Consider the following 21,410-nt stretch of genomic DNA (forward strand, 5'->3'; position numbering starts at 1 on the left):
TTTCTTGAAGGGGCTGTTGTTTTGTGTGTTATCCTAATCAATTTATGTTGCTGCATTTGATACTTTGCTTACCATTTAGCACAATAGCTTCTTTTTTATTTTTTTTTACTTTGAATGTTTTAATGTCCATTTTGCAATTTTGAAGTCAATGTTAATTCTATGTTATTGTGTTTGTTGCCATGTTTGATTGCAAAATTCTGCCTTTATTACCACTTTGAAATGTTTGTCCTGCATAAATCTTTTCTAATCCAGTTTTCCACCCTTGATAGGGCAAAATTGCATATTGGTTTGGTAAGTAATTTTTAATGCAATATTTGTTGGGCCATTTTGTTATTGTGTGTTTTTTTTGGTTTTGATGTGTTTTTATATTTTATTGTGACCTTTTAGCAAATGTTTCTTTTGAATAAAGTTGTTTATAAAATGTTGTTGTTTGTTTTGTGGGGGTTTGTTGATCTCCTTTCCAATCTCCCAGGACACACAGTTTTAAAAGACAATTGTGATTGTTTTTAAGTCGTTTCTTCCTCTGAATTATTTGTAAAGCAAAATACAGCACAATTGTCTTAGTTGTTTGATGCGCAAAGTTGTGCGCCAAACTTCAGGAGCGTGTAACTCATAGTTGTGCGCCACGGCAGACCCGCTACGTTTTATCAGTTGAAAAATGCACCGCACTTTTGCACAGTCCTCATTAAGGTAAGTTTGTATTTTTTTGTGTATTTTGCATGTTTTGCTTCATATGCACTCATGTATGTATAGACATGAGTGCACATAAAGCAAAACCTGTATGTATGCATTGAGATGTGTGTACATATACATAGAAAAGAGAAATTAGAAGAAGAAATAGGCAAAGAGGGCTTTTTAGACCCTATTGCTTCACATTGAAAAGATTGGGTATTTCTTCCTATGATTTCAGATATCATGGGCTTGGCTACATGCAACATTCAGGGAGGATATTGCTTCTGGTTAAAAGAAGGAATCCACCTATATGTGCTTCCACTACCAAGCTGAGGTGAGTAAGTCAATTATATATAGTGGGCCAACATCTAAAATGCTGTTCAAATATGCAAAAACACCCTGAAGGGATGAAAAAGCAAGAAAATGTTTGGCACAAAGTGGATTTGGCCTTGGAACTTTGATATACTAATACTATTTGTTTTGTGTAAACACCTAAATAATGCATACACTCCAGTATTTATGGGCATTAACTTAAGCAACAACACATCTGTTCATTTCTGAAAGTGCGAGACCCTGCTTGTGAGGTTGACAATCAATGTGCTTTGATGTTGTGCTTGGCAACCTGGACCTCTTTCCATCACCATTAGGTGTGTTAGAATGAGTATGCAACTCAGCTAGACAACTAATTGACAACCAGTTTGGACAGCAAGTGGAAATGTGTTTGTATACAATATGGCTAAGATCAAGCAGCACAGCACAATGACAACAAACCTATAACACAGGAGTTGTGTGGGGACAAATCAACACGAGTGCAAATGTCAGGCTATTAAAAAAAAAAAAACAAACAAAAAAAGGTAGGAGTTTGGTGTGGAAACCATGCAGACATTTGTACACAATACTTGTGGAAAAAATGACAACACATTGCTGAAGAATTGCTAAACTACAGAAACTGGCATTACAAACCAGAGACAAAAACATTGCAGCAAGAGATGAAGCTAACAATCATGAGGATTACAAAAAATCACATCAATGCATACCATCCAAGCAAACCTACTTACCCCCCCACACACACACACACACACACAAACCAGTCCAGTTAAAATAGTACTAATTAAAAAGCATATGTATTGCATAAATGTATGCACAAGTGAAATCACTAAATGGTAAATATGCGCGTCGAGCGTACGCACATTTCATTGATGAATCAGGGCCATTGTTTCAGCTCCTGTCTGGTATAGACTTACATTAGAACGTCAATGATACCCAATGGCAATGACACAGCAGGTTTTCCAGACAAAAACAAGTTTCCAGACATATCAACAGAGCTACAACCAGACATTTAAAAGGTCAGGCTGTCTGCCTTTTGAGGTGGTAAACAAGTCTGGATTTTTCCCTCAAAAACATGGTAAACAACTCTGGATTTTTCCCTCCAAAACATGGTGGTAAACAACGTCTGTTTTTTTCCCTCCAAAACATAGTCTTCTTTAAACCCAAGCTGTGGAAAATTACCAGCTTTTCTAATAGTCTCTCATTAACCCTTTCCACAGAGCCATGTAAACATTGTGATAATGAACAGGATATATATATTACAACACATAAAATGCAATTATACAGTATTAAACAGTGCAAGTCAACTCTTTTAGGTGAAATAAAGGAAGAAGTTTTAACTTTACATAGGGGAAATAGGCAAATATCCACAAATGTCCAAATGTCAACGTACTCCCTGCTCCAGGGCACTACACTCTCCCCTACTTTAACTGTGGCGTCCCCGACACAAACACAACTATTGAACAAAGAAGATTTGTGCAACAGGGCACCAACTATGTACATTGTGTTTGAGATAGTCCAGCTCTAGGGGGGCCTTCAATGTTTCAGGATCTTAGATGTTACGAACTGGATTCATCATGCGCTTGTTGTGTTCTATATCAGATTGGTGGGCTGTCGATGCTGTAATACGTCTGGCAATGATGTATTCTTGTAGTTGGTTCTATGGAACATGCGGAATGCATGTGGACAGGATGCCCATGGCTGAGTAAGGCTGTGGTCATCAAGTTGGAATTTTGCAGAGATTAGCAAGGTCTTCACTGGTCACCGCTGGGGCAGAACAGGACAGCAGGTACTGTATTCAAGTCGCAGATTTAGAAAAGTAGGGCTAGGGGCTCCCCTACTTTTCATGGGCTCTCTGTCCGGCATCTGCACCTGTAGCAAAAAGACTCAAAAGGACATCATAAACTGGGCCGGACCAATTACTGGACTGGCAACCGGTACCACCAACATAGTCATCATGCACAATATACATGGTGTACATGAGAAAGCCCCTTCTCAACATAGTCATTTCAGTATGTCAGGCATCATTTTGACCCCTTTTCACTTAACCCTTCACAGGGCTGACCTTAAAGCCTTTTATCATAGCTTTCAGCAACACAATAATATTTTCCAAAGGGTACAGATCTTCAGCATTATCAGCAAAAATATGCAGCATCATAGATGAACCTTAGAAGTTTAGGTATATTCATACAGTATATCATCACATTTTCATACGAATGCAGTTCTCACCCATAAATCACATAACAGAAATGTGGATGGAACAGTTAATCTGGGTATCTGGCTGGTTTGATACATTTGGTGGCTCTTTCAGATCTCCTGGGCTGTGTGTCGATCATAGGATCAGAAAGAGCATTATTGGTGACCTTGGCACTTGTTATTCACTAGACACAGGTAATGACATTTTTGGTACCATCCACCATTCTAGAATTGAAAACTGAAAGGGCCTGAGACACTCCATTTTGTTTCCTATTCTAGTTTTTAGTTATGAGAGCTTAGTTATGGGAACTAGTTGTATTCCTTGGTTGTTTAGACTATATGTGTATAAACCTGATGTTTTGCCAAGATGAGTGTCCTTGTTAATTCTGCTAAACTCAGATAATGTCGACTGTTTATGAATAACAAGATGTTTTGTATGTGTCTGAAATTATGTTGCTAAACAGTTTTCTTAGAATACATATGTCAGTGATTTTCCATTCCATTCTAATAAATGAGCATGCGCTATGGCATATTGTTATGATATATAAACTAGATGTTTGTTATAATAAAGTTGGAGATTGCTTGATACCATACAAGTGTATGTGTCGTTGAATGATTCTTCCCAGGCGCGCCTGTTCTGATGCAATGAGAGACTCTGGGATGGATTGAGAGGACAGAGGAATAGAGCCAAGAACTTTTCAGAACCTTTCAGCTGGGGGCTCGTAGGCCGGGATAGAGCACACAGAATTTTCGGTGAGTACGGGAATTCCTCCCTAACGGGTTGGGAACTTTCTCGCTTCTTTCCGAATAATTTCTGTTGCTTCTATCTTGAATCCGTTAGTAAGAGATAAAGATAAGAGAGGTGCTAATTAACTATCTTTAGGGAAGATAGGGACTATCTTTAGGGAAGATAGGTCTTGATATAGGACTGATTGTGTAAGTCCTCACATGTAGATTTGTGCACGTCTACAAGAGATTCTTTAGAGAAGAATCAGTATAGCACATTTTTGAGTTGTGACGTTACACACATCCTAATGTCTCTTATGGTCAGATTCACTTTCACTTTTGTCTGCTTCAGTGTTTGTGAATATAGCAGCTGTTGTTTTTCCTCTCTGCTTTCTCTCCTCTATCGCGTAGAAGTATAAGATAATTTTTTTGTGTGACACAAGTGTCTTTGAAGGTTGTGTGACCAGGGTCATTGAAGGTTTTGTCAACAAGGTGTAAGATGCACCACCTCCTCCATTGATCCTTGACCCGAGACAGGTGAAAGCACGGTGACACCGAGTTGGGTGCCTATGTCATGTTACGTGTTAATTGTTGTGTAGGATTATTATTAGAAAGGAGAGGGGGGGGATATTGGAACAGATATTATTAGAGCTGTAGTGCAATCAGGTTATAACTTACACTTATGGTCTGCCACTAGAGAGTGTCCCTGTAGGTATACTAAACCACAAAAGCTCTATAAATTAAATCTGTATGTACCTGGAATTGATTCAGGAGTTGTTGGACGGGCCATAGGGGAGGGTATTCCACTGTTTGAAAATCTTTTGGCTCCTTGCCTGGAACCGCCAAGACAGAGTCCATACTATCCCAAAGTCTATCCTAAATTCTTTACTTATCCCTTAGGGAAGATAGTCTTTACTATCTTTAGGGAAGATAGATGGTAGTAATAAGATTGTCAAGCATTGTCCTAAGCCAACCTTCTCCTCTTCTGGAACATTCCATTATCTTAAAAGGGCATGTAAGGGAAGATGTATGACACAAGAGGACATGCGTTTGATAATAGATGGCATTGTTGGGCAAAATTCTCCCTGGGATTGGAGTAAGGTTCCCTCTATAAGTACTATAGAACCCCCTAATACTTCTGCTGGTAATTATAAACTAAATACTGAAGCAGGAATAGAGGAAATGTGGGCTGAGGTAAAGCAGGAGTTGGAACGGTGCTTTCAGACAAGGTCTTCATTACCTACAGCGGTAGCCTATAAGCAGAAGACAGGAGAATAAGTAATTGATTTCTGGAAAAGATTTAATGAGGTGTGGACTTTGGAAGCTGGAATGAGTGTGCAGAGCTTATCCAGACATTTCTGACTAATCTTAAACCACATTTGCAGCTTACTGTAAAGCAAATGATTTCAGAGTGGCCACGTTTGACCAAGGACCAATTTCAAACCAAATAATGGAAAAAGATGCAGCGGGATGTTTTGAAGTAGTGAGGCCTAAAGAAGCTCATTATCAGACTTAGGATAGGAACTGTCCCTCAAATCAGCCCTGTAGGGGGGTTTAGCAGGACGTGGAATAAGTCGGGGAAGAGGTAGGGGTACATCTTTTGGAAGAAGGGGTAATATTAGAAAACGCCTTGCAGGTTGTTTTAATTGTGGTAGGACAGACCACTGGATTAGTCAATGCCCCTACCCACCTAGGCAAAACACCCCAAATGATACTCAGGTCCAAGGCACTCAACCATGTCCACAACATTCCCAGACCCCCGATTTTCCTCCACCACTGCCACAGCCCCAGAGCAATCCTCGCTTCCCCATAGCTTGGGGACAGCAGACACCGCAGTGAAGGTGCCCAGGGGACAGTATCCCAGCATATTTGCTCTGGTTACCAACCACTATAGGGAGTCGCCACTAATTGGGTTAAATATAGAAGGACGACCTCTTCCTTTTCTTGTGGACTCTGGTGCTACTAGTAGTACTATATTAGAAGTGAAGATTATTATAGTGGTCCAAGAGAGAATGCTGAGCCCTCTGTGGGAATTAATGGGATACTTACAAGATCTTATAAAACTCCTCCTCTCTCAGTCCAATATCCATATAGTCACCAGTCAATGTTCACACACTGAGTTATCCCAAATTGTCCTGTGAATCTGCTAGGAAGGGATTTATTTGTTCTACTGAAATTGCAGTTTGGGATTAGCAAAACAGGACACCTACATGTCACATGCTCAGGTATGCCCATTCATGTGCCAAACTGTGGTTGTTTTTCATATCTGGAATGTCAGCCACAAGATCCACTGCTTGATCAGGTTCCTTCTGAAGTGTGGGCAAGGACTGACCAAGATGTTGGTCTAATCTCTTGTACACCTTACAAGGCAATGCTTAAGCCCGGCACTGCACCTGTCTACATTAAACAATATCCACTTTCCCCAGAGAAAGAAAAGGGAATTGAACCAATGGTAATGGAATTTCTAGAGGCAGAGGTTATTGAGGAAATTGTTTCTCCCTACAACACACCTATCAACCCAGTGAGAAAGGCTGACAATACCTTTAGGTTTGTCCAGGATCTTAGAGCAGTAAATGCTCAGATCATACCCATAGCCCCTGTGGTTCCAGACGTGCCATCTCTGCTATCAGCTATTCCTGCCCATGCAGGGTTTTTCTCTGTTATTGATTTAAAGAATGCATTTTTTTCTGTCCCAGTTGACAAGGAGACACGGCCACTTTTTGCTTTTACATTTAAACATCGCCAGTATACTTGGTGTAGAATGCCTCGGGGTTATGTAGATTCCCCTGTAGTCTACTATTGTTCTCCAGACTACACTGCGCCCTTGGACTTCCCCTCATGGTTCTGTCCTTCTACAATATGCGGACGATCTCCTCATATGTAGTCTCACTCGGGAGGCCTGCCAAGCGGACTTTGTTAGTCTATTACTGTGGTTATGTGAATGTGGACATAAAGTAGCAAGAAAGAAATTGCAATGGTGTACAGAACGTGTTGATTATTTGGGCTTTGTCCTCAGTAAAGGTGAAAGGAAAATCAGCCATGCCAGAATTACTGCTGTACTGGGTCTGCCCCACCCACCAACCAAGAAAGACATATTAACCTTTCTTGGCATGATTGGTTACTGCCACCAATGGATAGCTGATTGTTCCTACTATGACAATATTCTTAGACAAGCCACTAAGACTGATATGCCTGATTTTATTAAATGGTCTAATGAAATGTTACAAGCTTTTGGTCATTTGAAATGTGCAATGGTTTCAAATCCTGGCTTGGGCCTACCCGATTATGGCGTGATGTTTCACTTATTTGCCAGGGACGATTGTAAAACCATGGCAGGAGTCCTGGCGTAGGAACATGGAGGCAAATTTTGCCCTGTTGCTTTTTTCTCAAAAGTGGTTCCGGTACAGGTTCAGGGCATGCCTGCGTGTCTCGGGAGTTTGGCAGCCTGTGCCATGGTTGCTGAGATGGCTACGCCTATTACCCTCGGTAATCCCACCACTCTGCATACCTCACACAATGTTTTAGCCCTACTGAAAAACATACACACACAGCATATATCAGCACAACGACTGAGTAGATATGAAGTTTTGTTGTTATTTAATCCTCAGCTTCATATTAAATACTCAGCACCCACATTTGGCTATACTAAATACCCTACTTGGATATAAAGGAGAGCAGGATGATTTGCCTCCTCCTCACGAATGTTCTGAACTCATACATGAACACACCTCACCTAGACCTGACTTACAGTCCACACCCATTGAAGGAGCTCCTGATATTTTTGTGGATTGATCCTGTTCCCGCCCTAATGACAACACTTATCATGTGGAAAATGCTGTAGTTCAACTCCCTGATTTTATTTTGGAATCAAATCCTATACCTTTTCAGTCAGCCCAAGCAGCTGAACTGATTGCCCTCACTAGAGCTTGTTGTCTTTTTGAGGGAAGAGATGTGAATATATACACTGTTTCTTAATATGCCTTTGGGGTTTTACATGATCACGGGGTAATCTGGCAGAGAAGAGGCTTCATAGATGCAGATGGGAAGCAAATCTCACATTCCATCCTAGTACATGATCTCCTGGCTGCCATCCAATTACCAAGCAAAGTTGCTATTGTCCATTGTAAAGCACATACTGGCCTTCAAACGGACATAGCGAGAGGAAATGCCCTAGCTGATAAGGCAGCAAAGGAGGCTGCTGTTAGGGAGGCTGCAACAGTTCAAATGCCCTCCCTAGTCCCAGAAATTACCCTTACTGACAATTTATTGCTAAGTCTCCAGGATTTGGCTACAAGTAGTTACAAGTTAGAATGGCAGTTGGTAGGTGCAGTACAAAATCCTGATATGGGTCTTATCTGCAAGAGGGGAAACCATGTATTCCAGTTGCAAGCGCCCCAATTTTAATTGCACAATATCATGGCCTTGGCCATAGGGGAGCACAGGCAACCACTGATCTCATTAGGAGAGATTTTTTCATACCAAGCCTTAGATCAAAGGTACAGTCCAATGATTCACGATGTATTATATGTCTCAGAAACAACCCAAATAACTCAAAGAAAGCCCAACACCAGCATCTGAGTTACCCGACTTCACCATTCACTCATTTACAAATTGACTTTACCCATATTCCAAAGACAGGAAATAAACAGGAGTATGCTTTTGTAATTGTGGATATGTTCTCTAGATGGCCAGAGGTTTTTCCTACTACCAATAATACCACACAAATTGTGGTAAAGATTTTGTTGCAAGAGATCATCCCCAGATGGGGATGTCTGGTCCAAATCAACTCAGACAATGGACCAGCTTTTGCGTCCAGGGTATGTAAGGAGCTTTCCAAAGCCCTTAGGATTGATTGGAAGTTCCACCTCCCCTACCACCCCCAGAGTTCAGGGGTAGTAGAAAGGATGAATAGAACAATTAAGAAAAAACTAAGGAAAATTACTGGAGGTACGTTTACAAATTGGAAAAAGTTTTTGCCTGTAGCCTTAGCAGAGATTAGGATGTAGCCTAATAAGAATACTGGCTACTCACCATTTGAGGTCCTAATGGGAAGACCCTTCACTACTCCTTGGGGTCCAGAAGCTCCCGTGATAGAAAAAGGGGATCTAGAAGTAGTACAGGCAGAATATGTGAGAAAACTTGTAGAAACTTTAGATCAAGTTGAAAAAAATGTTGCTCGTGCCTCTCCTTTCTCTTCACAGGAACCTACGCATCCTTTCCAACCAGGGGATGTAGTGATAGTCCAGCGCCTGGCAAAAGGACGGAAACAGATTGAGTTCTTGTTTGGACCACCCACTCAAGTGGTAGCAGTCACCAGGACAGCGATTCTCACAGAGGAGGCTCCAATTTGGATTAACGCTAGCAGAGTAAAAAGGGTTCCGGAGGTTCCTTCTCTGGCATTAAACAGGGACAAAAAGGGTGAAGCAGGTGTGAAATCCCTGAAGGGTGCCCTATCACAGGCTGATGATGTTGAACTCACAGGATTCTGGGGAAGTGCTTTGCCTATTGACGATTTGTAACTTGTGTATATTCCTGCCTATATGGCTTACAACTACATGCATCTATCACCCTGAAGTGATACCTTTTCTGTGTGGCACACAGAGGAACAGGTCAAGAGTAAAAAGGACAATTGAGGCTGAAGTATCAGTCCATTTGGGAGATAATAGTATTGTGAAACTAATGAGAGCTCTAAATGTTAGTTCTATGTGTTTGCAGGACCCTCTTAAGCCAAGGCATGTTACACACACATGTTTAATAGCAGTGGCCACTCCACAGAGCATAATAGCACAGCTGTGGTATAGCAGACAACAGTATCCCAAACTCACATTACCCTCCCCCATATACTACTATTGTGGGGAATGTCATATCCGGAAGCCAAAGGATAAGATTATAGTAAGCACTGTTAATGTCACAGCAGCCCACAATTGTTTTAGTTTTGGTCGGGTGTGCCCCAACCTCCATTGGATGAATGGCTCTCCAGGAAATAATGTTGGATACGCTAATGTCAAAGCATACTTGCAATATACATATAATAGTACTTGAAAGTATAATGGTATAGACATGAAGGTACCACTACGTAATGTTACCAATAATATGAGTTGTAATGCCACCCATCCGGTGCCTGGCGTAAATGAGGATATTGGACTACCCACTGGGTGGTTCCTTTCCTGTGGTAATATTACTTTCAATTATATCCATGGTAATGTTACTGGAGGTCCTTGTACTTTTTCTAGACTTACAGTAGCACTCCCAAGAGAGAAACCTACAGGGGATAATCGGAGAGGGAAAAGATCAATTGCCAAACAATTGTCTCCTGATTGTACCTCTGGGTTGCCCCTATTAAGTGCTTCTGAGTACATTAGCCCTGGGAGCATCTATTGTAGGAGTTCCAGGATTGGCTATATATAATACTCGTACTATAAATTCTATTGCATGTGATTTAGCTAAATCTCTGAATCATACCTCCACTGTTCTAGCCGACATACTGTTAGATCTACAAGGTTTGAGAGGAGCAGTCTCAGAGAATAGATTTGCTGTAGATTATCTATTGTTTAAGCATATTCTAGGATTCCAGAGTTTTAGGGTATGTGTTGTTTCAACCTATCAGATCATTCAAAGTCCATAGAGGAAGAAATACAGGCATTACAAGAAATTGTACAAGGTATTAAACAAGATGTGGGATCATCCTCATGGTGGGATTGGTTTCTGAGTTGGTTACCTGATATTACCTGGTTAAAAACGCTCTTTATGTATGGAATTATTATAACTGTCTGTCTAATCTTGCTGTGTTGCTGTATTCATTGTATTCCCTCCTTATTGCAAGCATTACAGGCGTTCTGCCCTAGACCAAGGGACGTTGGACATGAGTACATTGAGTACCTACAGATGAATCATAAGAGGTGAAGTCATATTCGTGACTTAAGAGGGGATTGAAAGGGCCTGAGACACTCCATTTTGTTTCTTATTCTAGTTTTTAGTTATGAGAGCTTAGTTATGGGAACTAGATGTATCCCTTGGTTGTTTAAACTACCCTGTTTCCCCAGGATCTCCGTTAGGACAGGGATCAGCAGCTTGCTTCCTGGTGCAGAATGCCGGCTTCTTACTTTCAGTTTCGCTCTGCACTGCAGCCAGGAGGAGACACACACTGCAGCCAGCATCGAGGAGACACACAGGATCGGATATCAGAGGATGTCTTATTCCCGGGTGAGTGCCTTATTTTAATATTTTATCAAAAATCGGGGGTGGCTTATTTAATGGGGATGGCTTATAATCGGGGAAACACGGTATATGTGTATAAACCTGATGTTTTGCCAAGATGAGTGTCCTTATTAATTCTGCTAAACTCAGATATTGTCGACTGTTTATGAATAACAAGATGTTTTGCATGTGTCTGAAATTATGTCGCTAAACAGTTTCCTTTTAGAATACATATATTAGTGATTTTCCATTCCATTCTAATAAATGAGCATGCGCTATGGCATATTGTTATGATATATAAACTAGATGTTTGTTATAATAAAGTTGGAGATTGCTTGATACCATACGAGTGTATGCGTCGTTAAGCGATTCTTCCCAGGCGCGCCTGTTCTGATGCAATGAGAGACTCTGGGATGGATTGAGAGGACAGAGGAATAGAGCCAAGAACCTTTCAGAACCTTTCAAAAACCAGTTAAAGGGGGTCTTACTGACTGTAGCTGGTTTTAATTTAGTTTCCGGTAATACATTTTCAGTTGGTACATTTTCTCGAGCCGTAGGGGTTTCTTCCCCAAGTTCCTTGGATAAACACAGCTTCAATTGATTACGGTGAACATAATTTTAGGTTCTCATACCCTTGTTTATTTATCTGATAGGTTTCAGCAGTTGGTATGGCTTTGATCTCATAGGGCACAGATTCCCATTTATTTTCCAGTTTGTTTGACCTGTGTTTTTTTCGTAACCATACGTGATCTCCTACACATAGTGGTTTAGCCTCAGCTTTGGCATTATAGTCATCCATTTATTTTTGTTGAGCCTCCTGGGTTGTTTCATTGGTTTTTTGTTGGATCAGTTTGAGGCCCCTCAGTTGCTCTTTTGCCCAGTCAGTTTGTGGTATTGGGTTATCATCATGTCAGTTGGGACACTTAGCAATATATCGGCCAGCAACCAACTTTTGTGACCAGACATTAATGTATAGGGTTCTTGTTTAGTTGAACAGTGCGTTGTATGGTTATATAGCAAAGTCAGTTTAGATACCCATGTCGGCAATTAGCTTTCTCACACTCTGGCAATTTACACAATAGATTTATTATGTTTTGGTTCATTTTTTCACATAAACCATTGCATTGTGGGTGATAGGCAGTCGTACACCTATCAACCCAGTGAGAAAGGCTGACAATACCTTTAGGTTTGTCTAGGATCTTAGAGCAGTAAACGCTGAGATCATACCCATATCCCAAGTAGTCCCAGATGTGCCATCTCTACTATCAGCCATCCCTGCCCATGCAGAATTTTTTTCTGTCATTGATTTAAAGAATGCATTTTTTTCTGTCCCAGTTGACAAGGAGACACGGCCACTCTTTGCCTTTACATTTAAATATCACCAGTATACTTGGTGTAGAATGCCTCAGGGTTATGTAGACTCCCCGGTAGTCTACTCCATTGTCCTCAAAGCTACACTGCGCCCTTGGACTGCCCCTCAAGGTTCTGTCCTTCTACAATATGTGGATGATCTCCTCATATGTAGTTCTACTCGGGAGGCCTGCCAGGCAGACTGTGTTAGCTTATTACTTGGGTTATGTGAATGTGGTCACAAAGTGTCAAAGACAAAACTGCGATGGTGTACAGGAAGTGTTGATTATTTGGGTTTTGTTCTCAGTAAAGGTGATAGGAAATTCAGCCATGCCAAAATTACTGCTGTGCTGGGTCTGCCCCGCCCACAAACCAAGAAAGATATGCTAAATTTTCTTGGCATGATTGGTTACTGCCGCCAATAGATAGCTGATTGTTCCTACTATGACAATATTCTGAGACAAGCCACTAAGACTGATATGCCAGATTTCATTAAATGGTCTGATGAAATGTTATAAGCTTTTAGTCATTTGAAAATGTGCAATGGTTTCAAGTCCTGGCTTGGGCCTACCCGACTATGGCATAATGTTTCACTTATTTGCCAGGGACAATTGTAAAACCATGGCGGGTGTTCTAGAGCAAGAACATGGAGGCAAATTCCGCCTTGTTGCTTTTTTCTGAAAGGTAGTTCCCCTACAGGTTCAGGGCATGCCTGTGTGTCTCAGAAGTCTGGCAGCCTGTCCCATGGTCCCAGAGATGGCCACACCTATCACCCTAGGTCACCATACCACCACACATCATACATCACACAATGTCCAGGCCCTACTTAAAAACATACATACCCAACATATGTCTGCACAAGGGTTGAGTGGCTGTGAAGTCTTATTACTTTCAAATCCTCAACTTCATATTAAATACTTATCACCCACATTCGGTCCAATGGCTATAATAAATGCCCTACTTGGATATAAGGGAGAGCAGGATGATTTGCCTCCTCCCCATGAATGTACTGAACTCATACATGAAAACACCTCACCTAGACCTGACTTACAGTCCACACCCATTGAAGGAGCACCTGATATTTTTGTGGATGGATCCTGTTCCCGCCCCAACGACAACACTTATCATGCGGGATATGCTGTGGTTCAACTCCCTGATGTTATTCTAGAATCAAATCCTATACCTTTTCAGTCAGCCCAAGCAGCTGAACCGATTGCCCTCACTAGAGCTTCTTGTCTTTTTGAGGGAAGAGATGTATATATATACACTGATTCCAATATGCCTTTGGAGTTGTACATGATCATGGGGTAATCTGGCAGAGAAGAGGCTTCATAGCTGCAGATGTGAAGCAAATTTAACATTCCAACCTAGTACACAATCTCCTAGCCGCCATCCAATTACCAAGCAAAGTTGCTATTGTCCATTGTAAAGCACATACTGGCCTCCAAACGGACATAGCTAAAGTGAATGCCCTAGCTGATAAGGCAGCAAAAGAGGCCGCTATTAGACAGGCAGCAACAGTTCAAATGCCCTCCTTAGTTCCAGGAATTACCCTTACTGACAATTTATCGCTAAGCCTCCAGGATTTGGCTACAAGTAGTGACAAGTTAGAATGGCAGTCGGTAGGTGCAGTACAAGACCCTGATACGGGTCTTGTCTGCAAAGAGGGGAAACCATGTATTCCAGTTGCAAGCGCCCCAATTTTAATTGCACAATATCATGGCCTTGGCCATAGGGGAGCACAGGCAACCACTGACCTCATTAGGAGAGATTTTTTTATACCAAGCCTTAGATCAAAGGTACAATCCTATGTTTCACGATGTTTTATATGTCTCAGAAACAACCCAAATAACTCAAAGAAGGCTCAACACCAGCATCTGAATTACCGGACTTCGCCATTCACTCACTTACAAATTGACTTTACCCATATTCCAAAGGCAGGAAGAAAGCAGGAGTATGCCCTTGTAATTGTGGATATGTTCTCTAGGTGGCCGGAGGTTTTTCCGACTACCAATGAAACCACACAAATAGTGGTAGAGATTTTGTTACAAGAGATTATCCCCAGATGGGGATGTCCTGTTCAAATTCAGTTCAACTCAGATAATGGCCCAGCTTTTTCGTCCAGGGTATGTAAGGAGCTTTCCAAAGCCCTTGGGATTGACTGGAAGTTCCACCTCCCTTACCACCCTCAGAGTTCTGGGGTAGTAGAAAGGATGAATTGAACAATTAAAGAAAAAATAAGGAAAATTACTGGAGGCACGTTCACTAATTGGAAAAAGTTTTTGCCTGTAGCCTTAGCAGAAATTAGGATGCAACCTAACAAGAATACTGGTTACTCACCATTTGAGGTCCTAATGGGAAGACCCTTCCCCACCCCTTGGGGTCCAAAGGCCCCCGTGATAGAAAAAGTGGATGTAGTGTAGTACAGGCAGAATATGTTAGAAAACTTGTAGAAACTTTAGATCAAGTTGAAAAAGATGCTGCTTGTGCCTCTCCTTTCTCTCCACAGGAACCTACGCATCCTTTCCAACCAGGAGACATGGTGATAGTCCAGCGCCTGGCAAAAGGTCGAAAACAGATTGAGTTCCCATTTGGACCACCCACCCGAGTGGTAGCAGTCACCAGAACAGTGATTCTCACAGAAGAGGCTCAAATCTGGATTCACGCTAGCAGAGTGAAAAGGGTCTCTGAGGCTTCTTCTCCGGCGTCAAACGAAGATAAAGAGGGTAAAGCAGGTGTGAAATCCCTAGGCAAAGAGGGACACTTAGAAGAAGTCTCCCTGAAAAGTGCCTTGCCACAGGCCGAAGATGATGACCCCACAATATTCTGGGAGATTTGTTTGTCTGTTGATAATTATTAATCTTTGCGTTTTCCTGCAAGTCTGGTTTATTACTACTTGTATCTATCATCCAGAGGAGATGAGTTACTTATGCGGTATACCGAATAATCAGTCAGTATCTAAAAGAGCTCAGAAGCAAGATCCCTTTGCTCCCAGCCCCTTTCATCCTGAACAGAATAGTATAGTCAGGATGGCAAATGCCCTAAATGTTAGCTCATTGTGCCTTGAAGACCTACAGAGCCCACGGGACCTTGTGAGAACATGTGTTGTTGCTGTGCCTACACCCGATGAATCCTTCCTTGAAGTCTTGTCAACATCTAAAAACTCACAATCTCCTATTCCCTTGTATGACTTCTGTGGGGAATGTCAGAAATTAGGATATAGTAGGGATAATATTAGAATAACTACTATTAATGTGACTGAAGCAGATACCTGTTTTACCTTTTCCCAGGATATAACCTTATATTGTGATGATAGAGAAATAAAAAGAGGATTACCTAAGAATAGTGTAAATGATTATATTAATGACACCTGTAAAACGAATGGTAGGATTGTTAGCTCCCTGGATAATTCCCTTACTAGACAACCCCCTGTCGGGAGAACCCACAGATTGGTTACCAAGACTTTACCAGAAAATTGTGAGTCTACTCTACCCCTTCTCAGCCGTGCAGAATATACAAGTTTGGGGGCCTCTATATTGGGAATGCCTGGACTGGCTATATATAATACTCGTACTATAAATTCTATTGCATGTGACTTGGCTAAATCTCTTAATCATACTTCTACCACCTTATCAAACATGCTTTTAGATCTACAAGGATTAAGAGGAGCAGTGCTAGAAACTAGATTTGCTGTGGATTATTTGTTACTTAAACATAACGTAGGTTGTCAAGATATTAAAGGAATGTGTTGTTTGTATTTATCTGACCATTCCAGTTCAATCCAGTCCCATATTCAAGCATTACATGAAATTACTAATAATATCAAGGAGGATGTTGGTTCATCCTCCTGGTGGGACTGGTTTTTGAACTGGCTGCCGGAGTTGGTTAAAACATTATTTATCAGTATTGTAATTATAATTGCTTCCTTGATTATTTTATGTTGTTGTATCCAATGTATCCTTCCCCTTATACAAACATTCCACGCTATGTGTCCAAAGCCCACAGATCCTGGACAAAAAAATGCTACTTACCTCTCTATGTTAGAAAGAAAATAAGTCATGTTTATGACTTAAGAGGGGATTGAAGGGTTAAATAAGTATTGTTACAGGACTGTATAGCTAGAGCTAATGTGAGCCACATACATGTATAAGCTATATTTCCATATAAGTTGTTGTATTTCTTCTTTTCCTATCTACTCAGTTTAATTGTAACCAGATGGCAAAATTTTGAAATTCTTTGGAATGCAAAAACCACTACATATGGCCAAAACTTAAACAGCTGTGGAAATTGTGCGTGTGGACAACGAGAACGCCCTTGTTTACCTATGTGTATAAAAAGACTGCCTTGTCGAATAAAGAATGGAATACTCTTGTAACCATACTCAGCATGTGTGTGTGTTATTGGGGTATCTCTCCAGATGTCTGTCTCTGTGGGTGATGGAGAAGTCAGGGTGCATTCGAGGAACTAGAAGTAGAAGCAGATCCTTTCACCTTGGTCAGTCAGAATCTCTTCTGGTGGTCTGTGAACCTCAATAAACCTCTTTTCAAACACATCCACAGTCGTTTGCGCTGATAAGTCTCTTACTGGTAGTACCATGGCATACTTGCTATAATGGTCAATGATTGTTAGAGCATACACATACCCATCTCGGCTGGGTCTTCATTTAACATGGTCCAAAGCAACAAGCTCAAATGGCCTATGACTCTCAATTGGGTGCAGTGGTGCTTTTTGTCTGGGCTGGTCATCCCTATTGATGGCACAAATAGGACACTCGCAACACCATTTTTCGATGTCAACTCGCATTCCGACCCAAAATAATCTATGTCTGATTAGTGACTCGGTTTTCTGGCACCCAAAATGTCCTGATTGATTGTGGTATGCATCCAGGATCAGATGGGCATCCTGTCTGGGTACCACAATCTGTTTAATACAGTCATGTGTCAGAGGATCAATAATGCAACGTTTGAGCTGACCCTTGTCATAAAAGAGGTGTTTACTCTGTCTCAACAGTTTTAGTAACTCAGGGTCGGCTTTTTCTCTCTGATGTGGTGTAAGGCTCTTACCAGATTGTATAACAGTCCATATTTCCTGTAGCACTCTGCTTTCATGTTGTAATTGGGTCCAATCCATTCTGGCTGCTTGTGGATTAATGGGATTTTGTTGACTGGCCTCTCTGGCAGTCATCGTATTGTGCTTGAGCCCCAAGACGAAAAAGGCTGGCATTTCAACGTCTTCCCAGTAGTCATCAGGCAGGTTGGCTGGTGCACCTATAGGAAATCTCGAAAGTGCATCTGCATTAATATTACATTTGCCAGAACGGTATTTGATGGTAAATTTGTAATTAGCTAATCTAGAGACCCAGCGCTGTTCTATGGCACCTATATGTGCAGTGGAAAGATGAACCATCGGGTTGTTGTCTGTATAGGCCACCAATTCAGTAGCAATCAAATAGTCCCTACCGTGTTTCTCCGATGATAAGGCATTCCCATCAAATAAGCCACCCCCCGATTTTTGCTCAATTAAAATAAAGCACCCCCCGCAAATAAGACATCCTTTGATACCTGATACTGTGTGCAGAGGTGTGACTCCTCGATGCTGGCTGCAGTGCAGAGTGAAACTGAAAGTAACTTCAAAGGACAAGCAAGCTGCTGATCCTTGCCCTAACAGAATCTGTTACCCGGCCGTAGAAGCCAAAAAAAAAGTGAGTCAGTGATCAGAAAGGGGACAATCAATGGCACATGAGTGATCAGAAAGGGGACAATCAATGGCACATGAGTGATCAGAAAAGGACAATCCATGGCACAGAGTAATCAGAAAGGGGACAATCAATGGCACATGAGTGATCAGAAAGGGGACAATCAATGGCACATGAGTGATCAGAAGGGGACAATCAATGGCACATGAGTGATCAGAAGGGGACAATGAATGGCACAGAGTGATCAGAAGGGGACAATGAATGGCACATGAGTGATTTTCAACAATAAATGTGTACTGTAGTCTTCTTCATGGAAAAATAAGACATCCCCCTGAAAATAAGACCTAGGGGAATATTTTGGCATTTCAAAAAATATAAGACAGTGCCTTATTATAGGGGAAACAGGGTAATTTTTCTGTAACTGCCCAGACCAAAAGGGCTAGTTTAAAAGGGCTGTAATTACAGTCATTCTTCTCAGTAGGCCTAAGTGATCGACTGGTGTAAGCAATGACTCGTTCATGTTGGTCTTGCACTTGAGCCAACACTGCTCCCAAGCCCTTTTTACATGCATCGGTATACAGTCTGAAGGGTTTAGTATAGTCTGGGTAAGCAAGAATAGGGGCTTCGGTAAGTTTCCGTTTCAGATCATTAAAAGCTGTTTCCTGAGCATCAGTCCATACAGTAGTTGTCTTATTTGAACCTTTTTTATTAGGCTGGCCTTTTAACATGTCTTGCGAAGGGGCTGCAATCTTAGTAAAATCTTGAATAAATCGCCTGTAATATCAAGCAAAGCCTAGAAATTTCTTCACCTCATAGATATTGATAAGTGGGGGCCAATTTTTAACTACAGTGATTTTATTGGGGTCAGGGAGGACTCCTTGAGCACTGACCACATGCCCCAGATAGTGCACCTCAGACTGCAATAAGTGGCACTTTTACTTAAAATGGTTTTACTTTGAGTCCATGTTTATGAGAATAGCAGAAGTATTTACAGGTAAATAATTACAGGTGTTGTAAATGGTCTTCGTAGGATTTAGAGTATATATAATAATATCATCCAGATACAATAGTACAGTCTCAAAGTTTTTGTGACCTAAGCAATACTCCATGAGACGCTGGAAAGTGGCTGGAGCATTACACAGGCCGAATAGCATATTATTGAACTCATAAAGTCCCATAGGTGTGGTAAAAGCTGTCTTTTCCCGGGTTAAATCTAAAGTAGAGAAGAATGCTGCCAGCCCAGGGCTGACAGGGACTCCTTTATTCTAGGCAGAGGGTACGCGTCTTTATGGGTAATGTTATTTAATTTGCGGTAGTCTACACAGAATCTTTTTGTACCGACCTTTTTACGCACAAGCACCAAGCCCAAGGGCTATAACTGTCCCGAATTACATTAGAGGCTTTCATATCGTTCACTAGCTGTTTCACTTGCTGGTACATGGCTGGTGGTATGGGCCTGTATATTTCTTTAATGGGTAGGTGGGACCCAGTAGGGATGGTGTGTTGGATCACCTCTACTTTGCCAAAATCTGTGGGGTGTTTACTGAAAGCAACCTCATGCTCCTTAACAACCTTCAGGATGCCCTCCTTCCACTCAGGGGGGGTGCTCTGATCCCCAAGGTGCAGTTGCTCCCACCAAAGACCCCCTGGACAGTCTTCCGCCTGGCTGGCAGACTGCATGGCTGGATAGTCGAGGTGGACATTATGATTGTTCCCAACATCTATTAATTTAGCAACTGTCTGGTATTTATTCAACTGAATAGGTCGGTCACTAATGTTTAACATGCGGATTGGCACCCTGCCACGCTTCACAGTAACTAAACTGCAGGCAGCAAGCAAATATTCCTTGCCCCCATCCAGTATAGGTTCCACAAGGGCCTGGTAAGCTTGCCCATGTGGTCCTATACATGCTTTTCACCAAAAGTAGTGTCTCAGAGTGAGGTTGCAACCATATGGGTTTCGCATCAGTAATCCTTACATTTCCAATCTCACCCTTGTGATCACTGAAATTATTTGTGCCCTCTAAGTGCCCTCATGGTATGCTGTAACACTCTGCGGTGTGGCAAAGGGGCTGTGACTAACTCTTGCTGGAGTATACACATGAATTCCTCCACACAATTTTGTAAAATATTAATTCCCAATACAACTGGGGGAAAACCCTCATCATGCACATGTAAAACTTTTAACCCTTGCCGCTGTAATTCAGTATTACCAATTTGCACAGTGGGCTCCCAGTATCCCTGGGATGCTATGGGCTGCCCATTGCTGGTGATTACATTTATCTTACTCTGAGTGGGATGGATAAACTGGTCTAGCTCCCAATGCCGCTGATAGAATGGCAGTTTCATCGTAGTCACTTGTGACCCAGTGTCCACTAAAGCAAGGCAGGACACACAATTAATTCTGACAGTAATTGTAGGACATTCACCAATATATGCAGAAAAGTTTGGACCCAAGCAGTCTCCCCCTGAGGATTGGTCCATTGCCCTAAGAGACACTAGTATAACTGCTTGCATTCCTGTTCCACATGGCCACCTTTTTGACATTTATGACATATCGGTAAGTCTGTCTAAAATTTGGTCACCAGTACGCTTTTCAGTACTAGTCCATGACTTACCCTTCCTTAGGGCTGCTCCCTCCAATTGGCCAATCAACATAGCGACTTTCTGGTCATCATTAAGGGAAATCATCTTGTAAAGGCACTCATTTGATCCCTAAAATCTTTGAGGCCTGCAGGCTCTCCTCCATATTTCGGTAACCATGGTGCACCAAAAAAATATGGTACTGACAAGGGTATTGTTGGAGAAGGGCTAGAAACCCCAGAACTGGCAGGCATATCACGGTCTCCATCTACTGACATGGCAGCAAAGTATAGAAGCACTATGACCCAGTCCCTCACTAGCAAATCTTTAGCTAATAATGCAGGATACAGTCTCACTAGCACAGTCACTTGCTTGTGGCAGACCCCACAAGGGGAACACTTACAGTACAGATGCTTAAATGTTGCTGGTTCACCTCAGATAAGGGCTGGGGCGTTCCTGTAGTTGCCACTGGCTGTCTTGATCCACTGGAGCTGGATCCAAAATAACTGCTGGTGCTGGACCGGATCCTGTTCGTGACGCCAAATTGCAGTGGCCGGGTTTGGTGCGTCCCAACGCTAGGCTGGGTCCCCTGGACACTGTCGAAGTGTCACCACGTGTTGCTGCTCTCCGGAAGGGATGGTAAGGCGTGGTGCACCCCAATAGGA

At 41.9% G+C, this 21,410-nt stretch overlaps 1 protein-coding gene across 6 annotated transcripts; it reads left to right on the forward strand.

The window, feature by feature from the left end:
* Window positions 1–909: 909 nt before the first annotated feature.
* LOC140340683 (uncharacterized) lies at window positions 910–16,848 on the forward strand. Of its 6 annotated transcripts, none has more exons than XM_072426024.1 (5): window positions 910–1,006; window positions 9,123–9,348; window positions 10,745–10,820; window positions 10,965–11,124; window positions 14,978–16,848. In XM_072426024.1, exons 1-5 carry the CDS (start codon window positions 983–985, stop codon window positions 15,326–15,328), a joined length of 837 nt encoding a protein of 278 aa, XP_072282125.1. In that variant the 5' UTR covers window positions 910–982; the 3' UTR covers window positions 15,329–16,848. The 6 variants fall into 6 exon arrangements, 5 of the variants coding, with proteins under 5 accessions (XP_072282125.1, XP_072282127.1, XP_072282128.1 ...); XM_072426025.1 differs by lacking the exon at window positions 910–1,006 and adding an exon at window positions 5,778–6,146; XM_072426026.1 differs by lacking the exon at window positions 910–1,006 and adding an exon at window positions 3,810–3,948 and having other exon boundaries at window positions 9,123–10,820.
* Window positions 16,849–21,410: the final 4,562 nt, after the last annotated feature.

The sequence above is a fragment of the Pyxicephalus adspersus genome, chromosome 11, assembly GCF_032062135.1.
Source record: "Pyxicephalus adspersus chromosome 11, UCB_Pads_2.0, whole genome shotgun sequence".
Lineage (NCBI taxonomy): Eukaryota > Metazoa > Chordata > Amphibia > Anura > Pyxicephalidae > Pyxicephalus > Pyxicephalus adspersus.

Coding starts and splice junctions, on each gene's coding strand:
- LOC140340683 (XM_072426022.1), top strand. CDS start 8,967: ATGGGAAGACCCTTCACTACTCCTTGGGGTCCAGAAGCTCCCGTGATA. Junction 9,349..10,744: donor GGACAAAAAGGGTGAAGCAG/GTGTGAAATCCC, acceptor CCTTATTGCAAG/CATTACAGGCGTTCTGCCCT. Junction 11,125..14,977: donor AGAGGATGTCTTATTCCCGG/GTGAGTGCCTTA, acceptor TTCTCTCCACAG/GAACCTACGCATCCTTTCCA.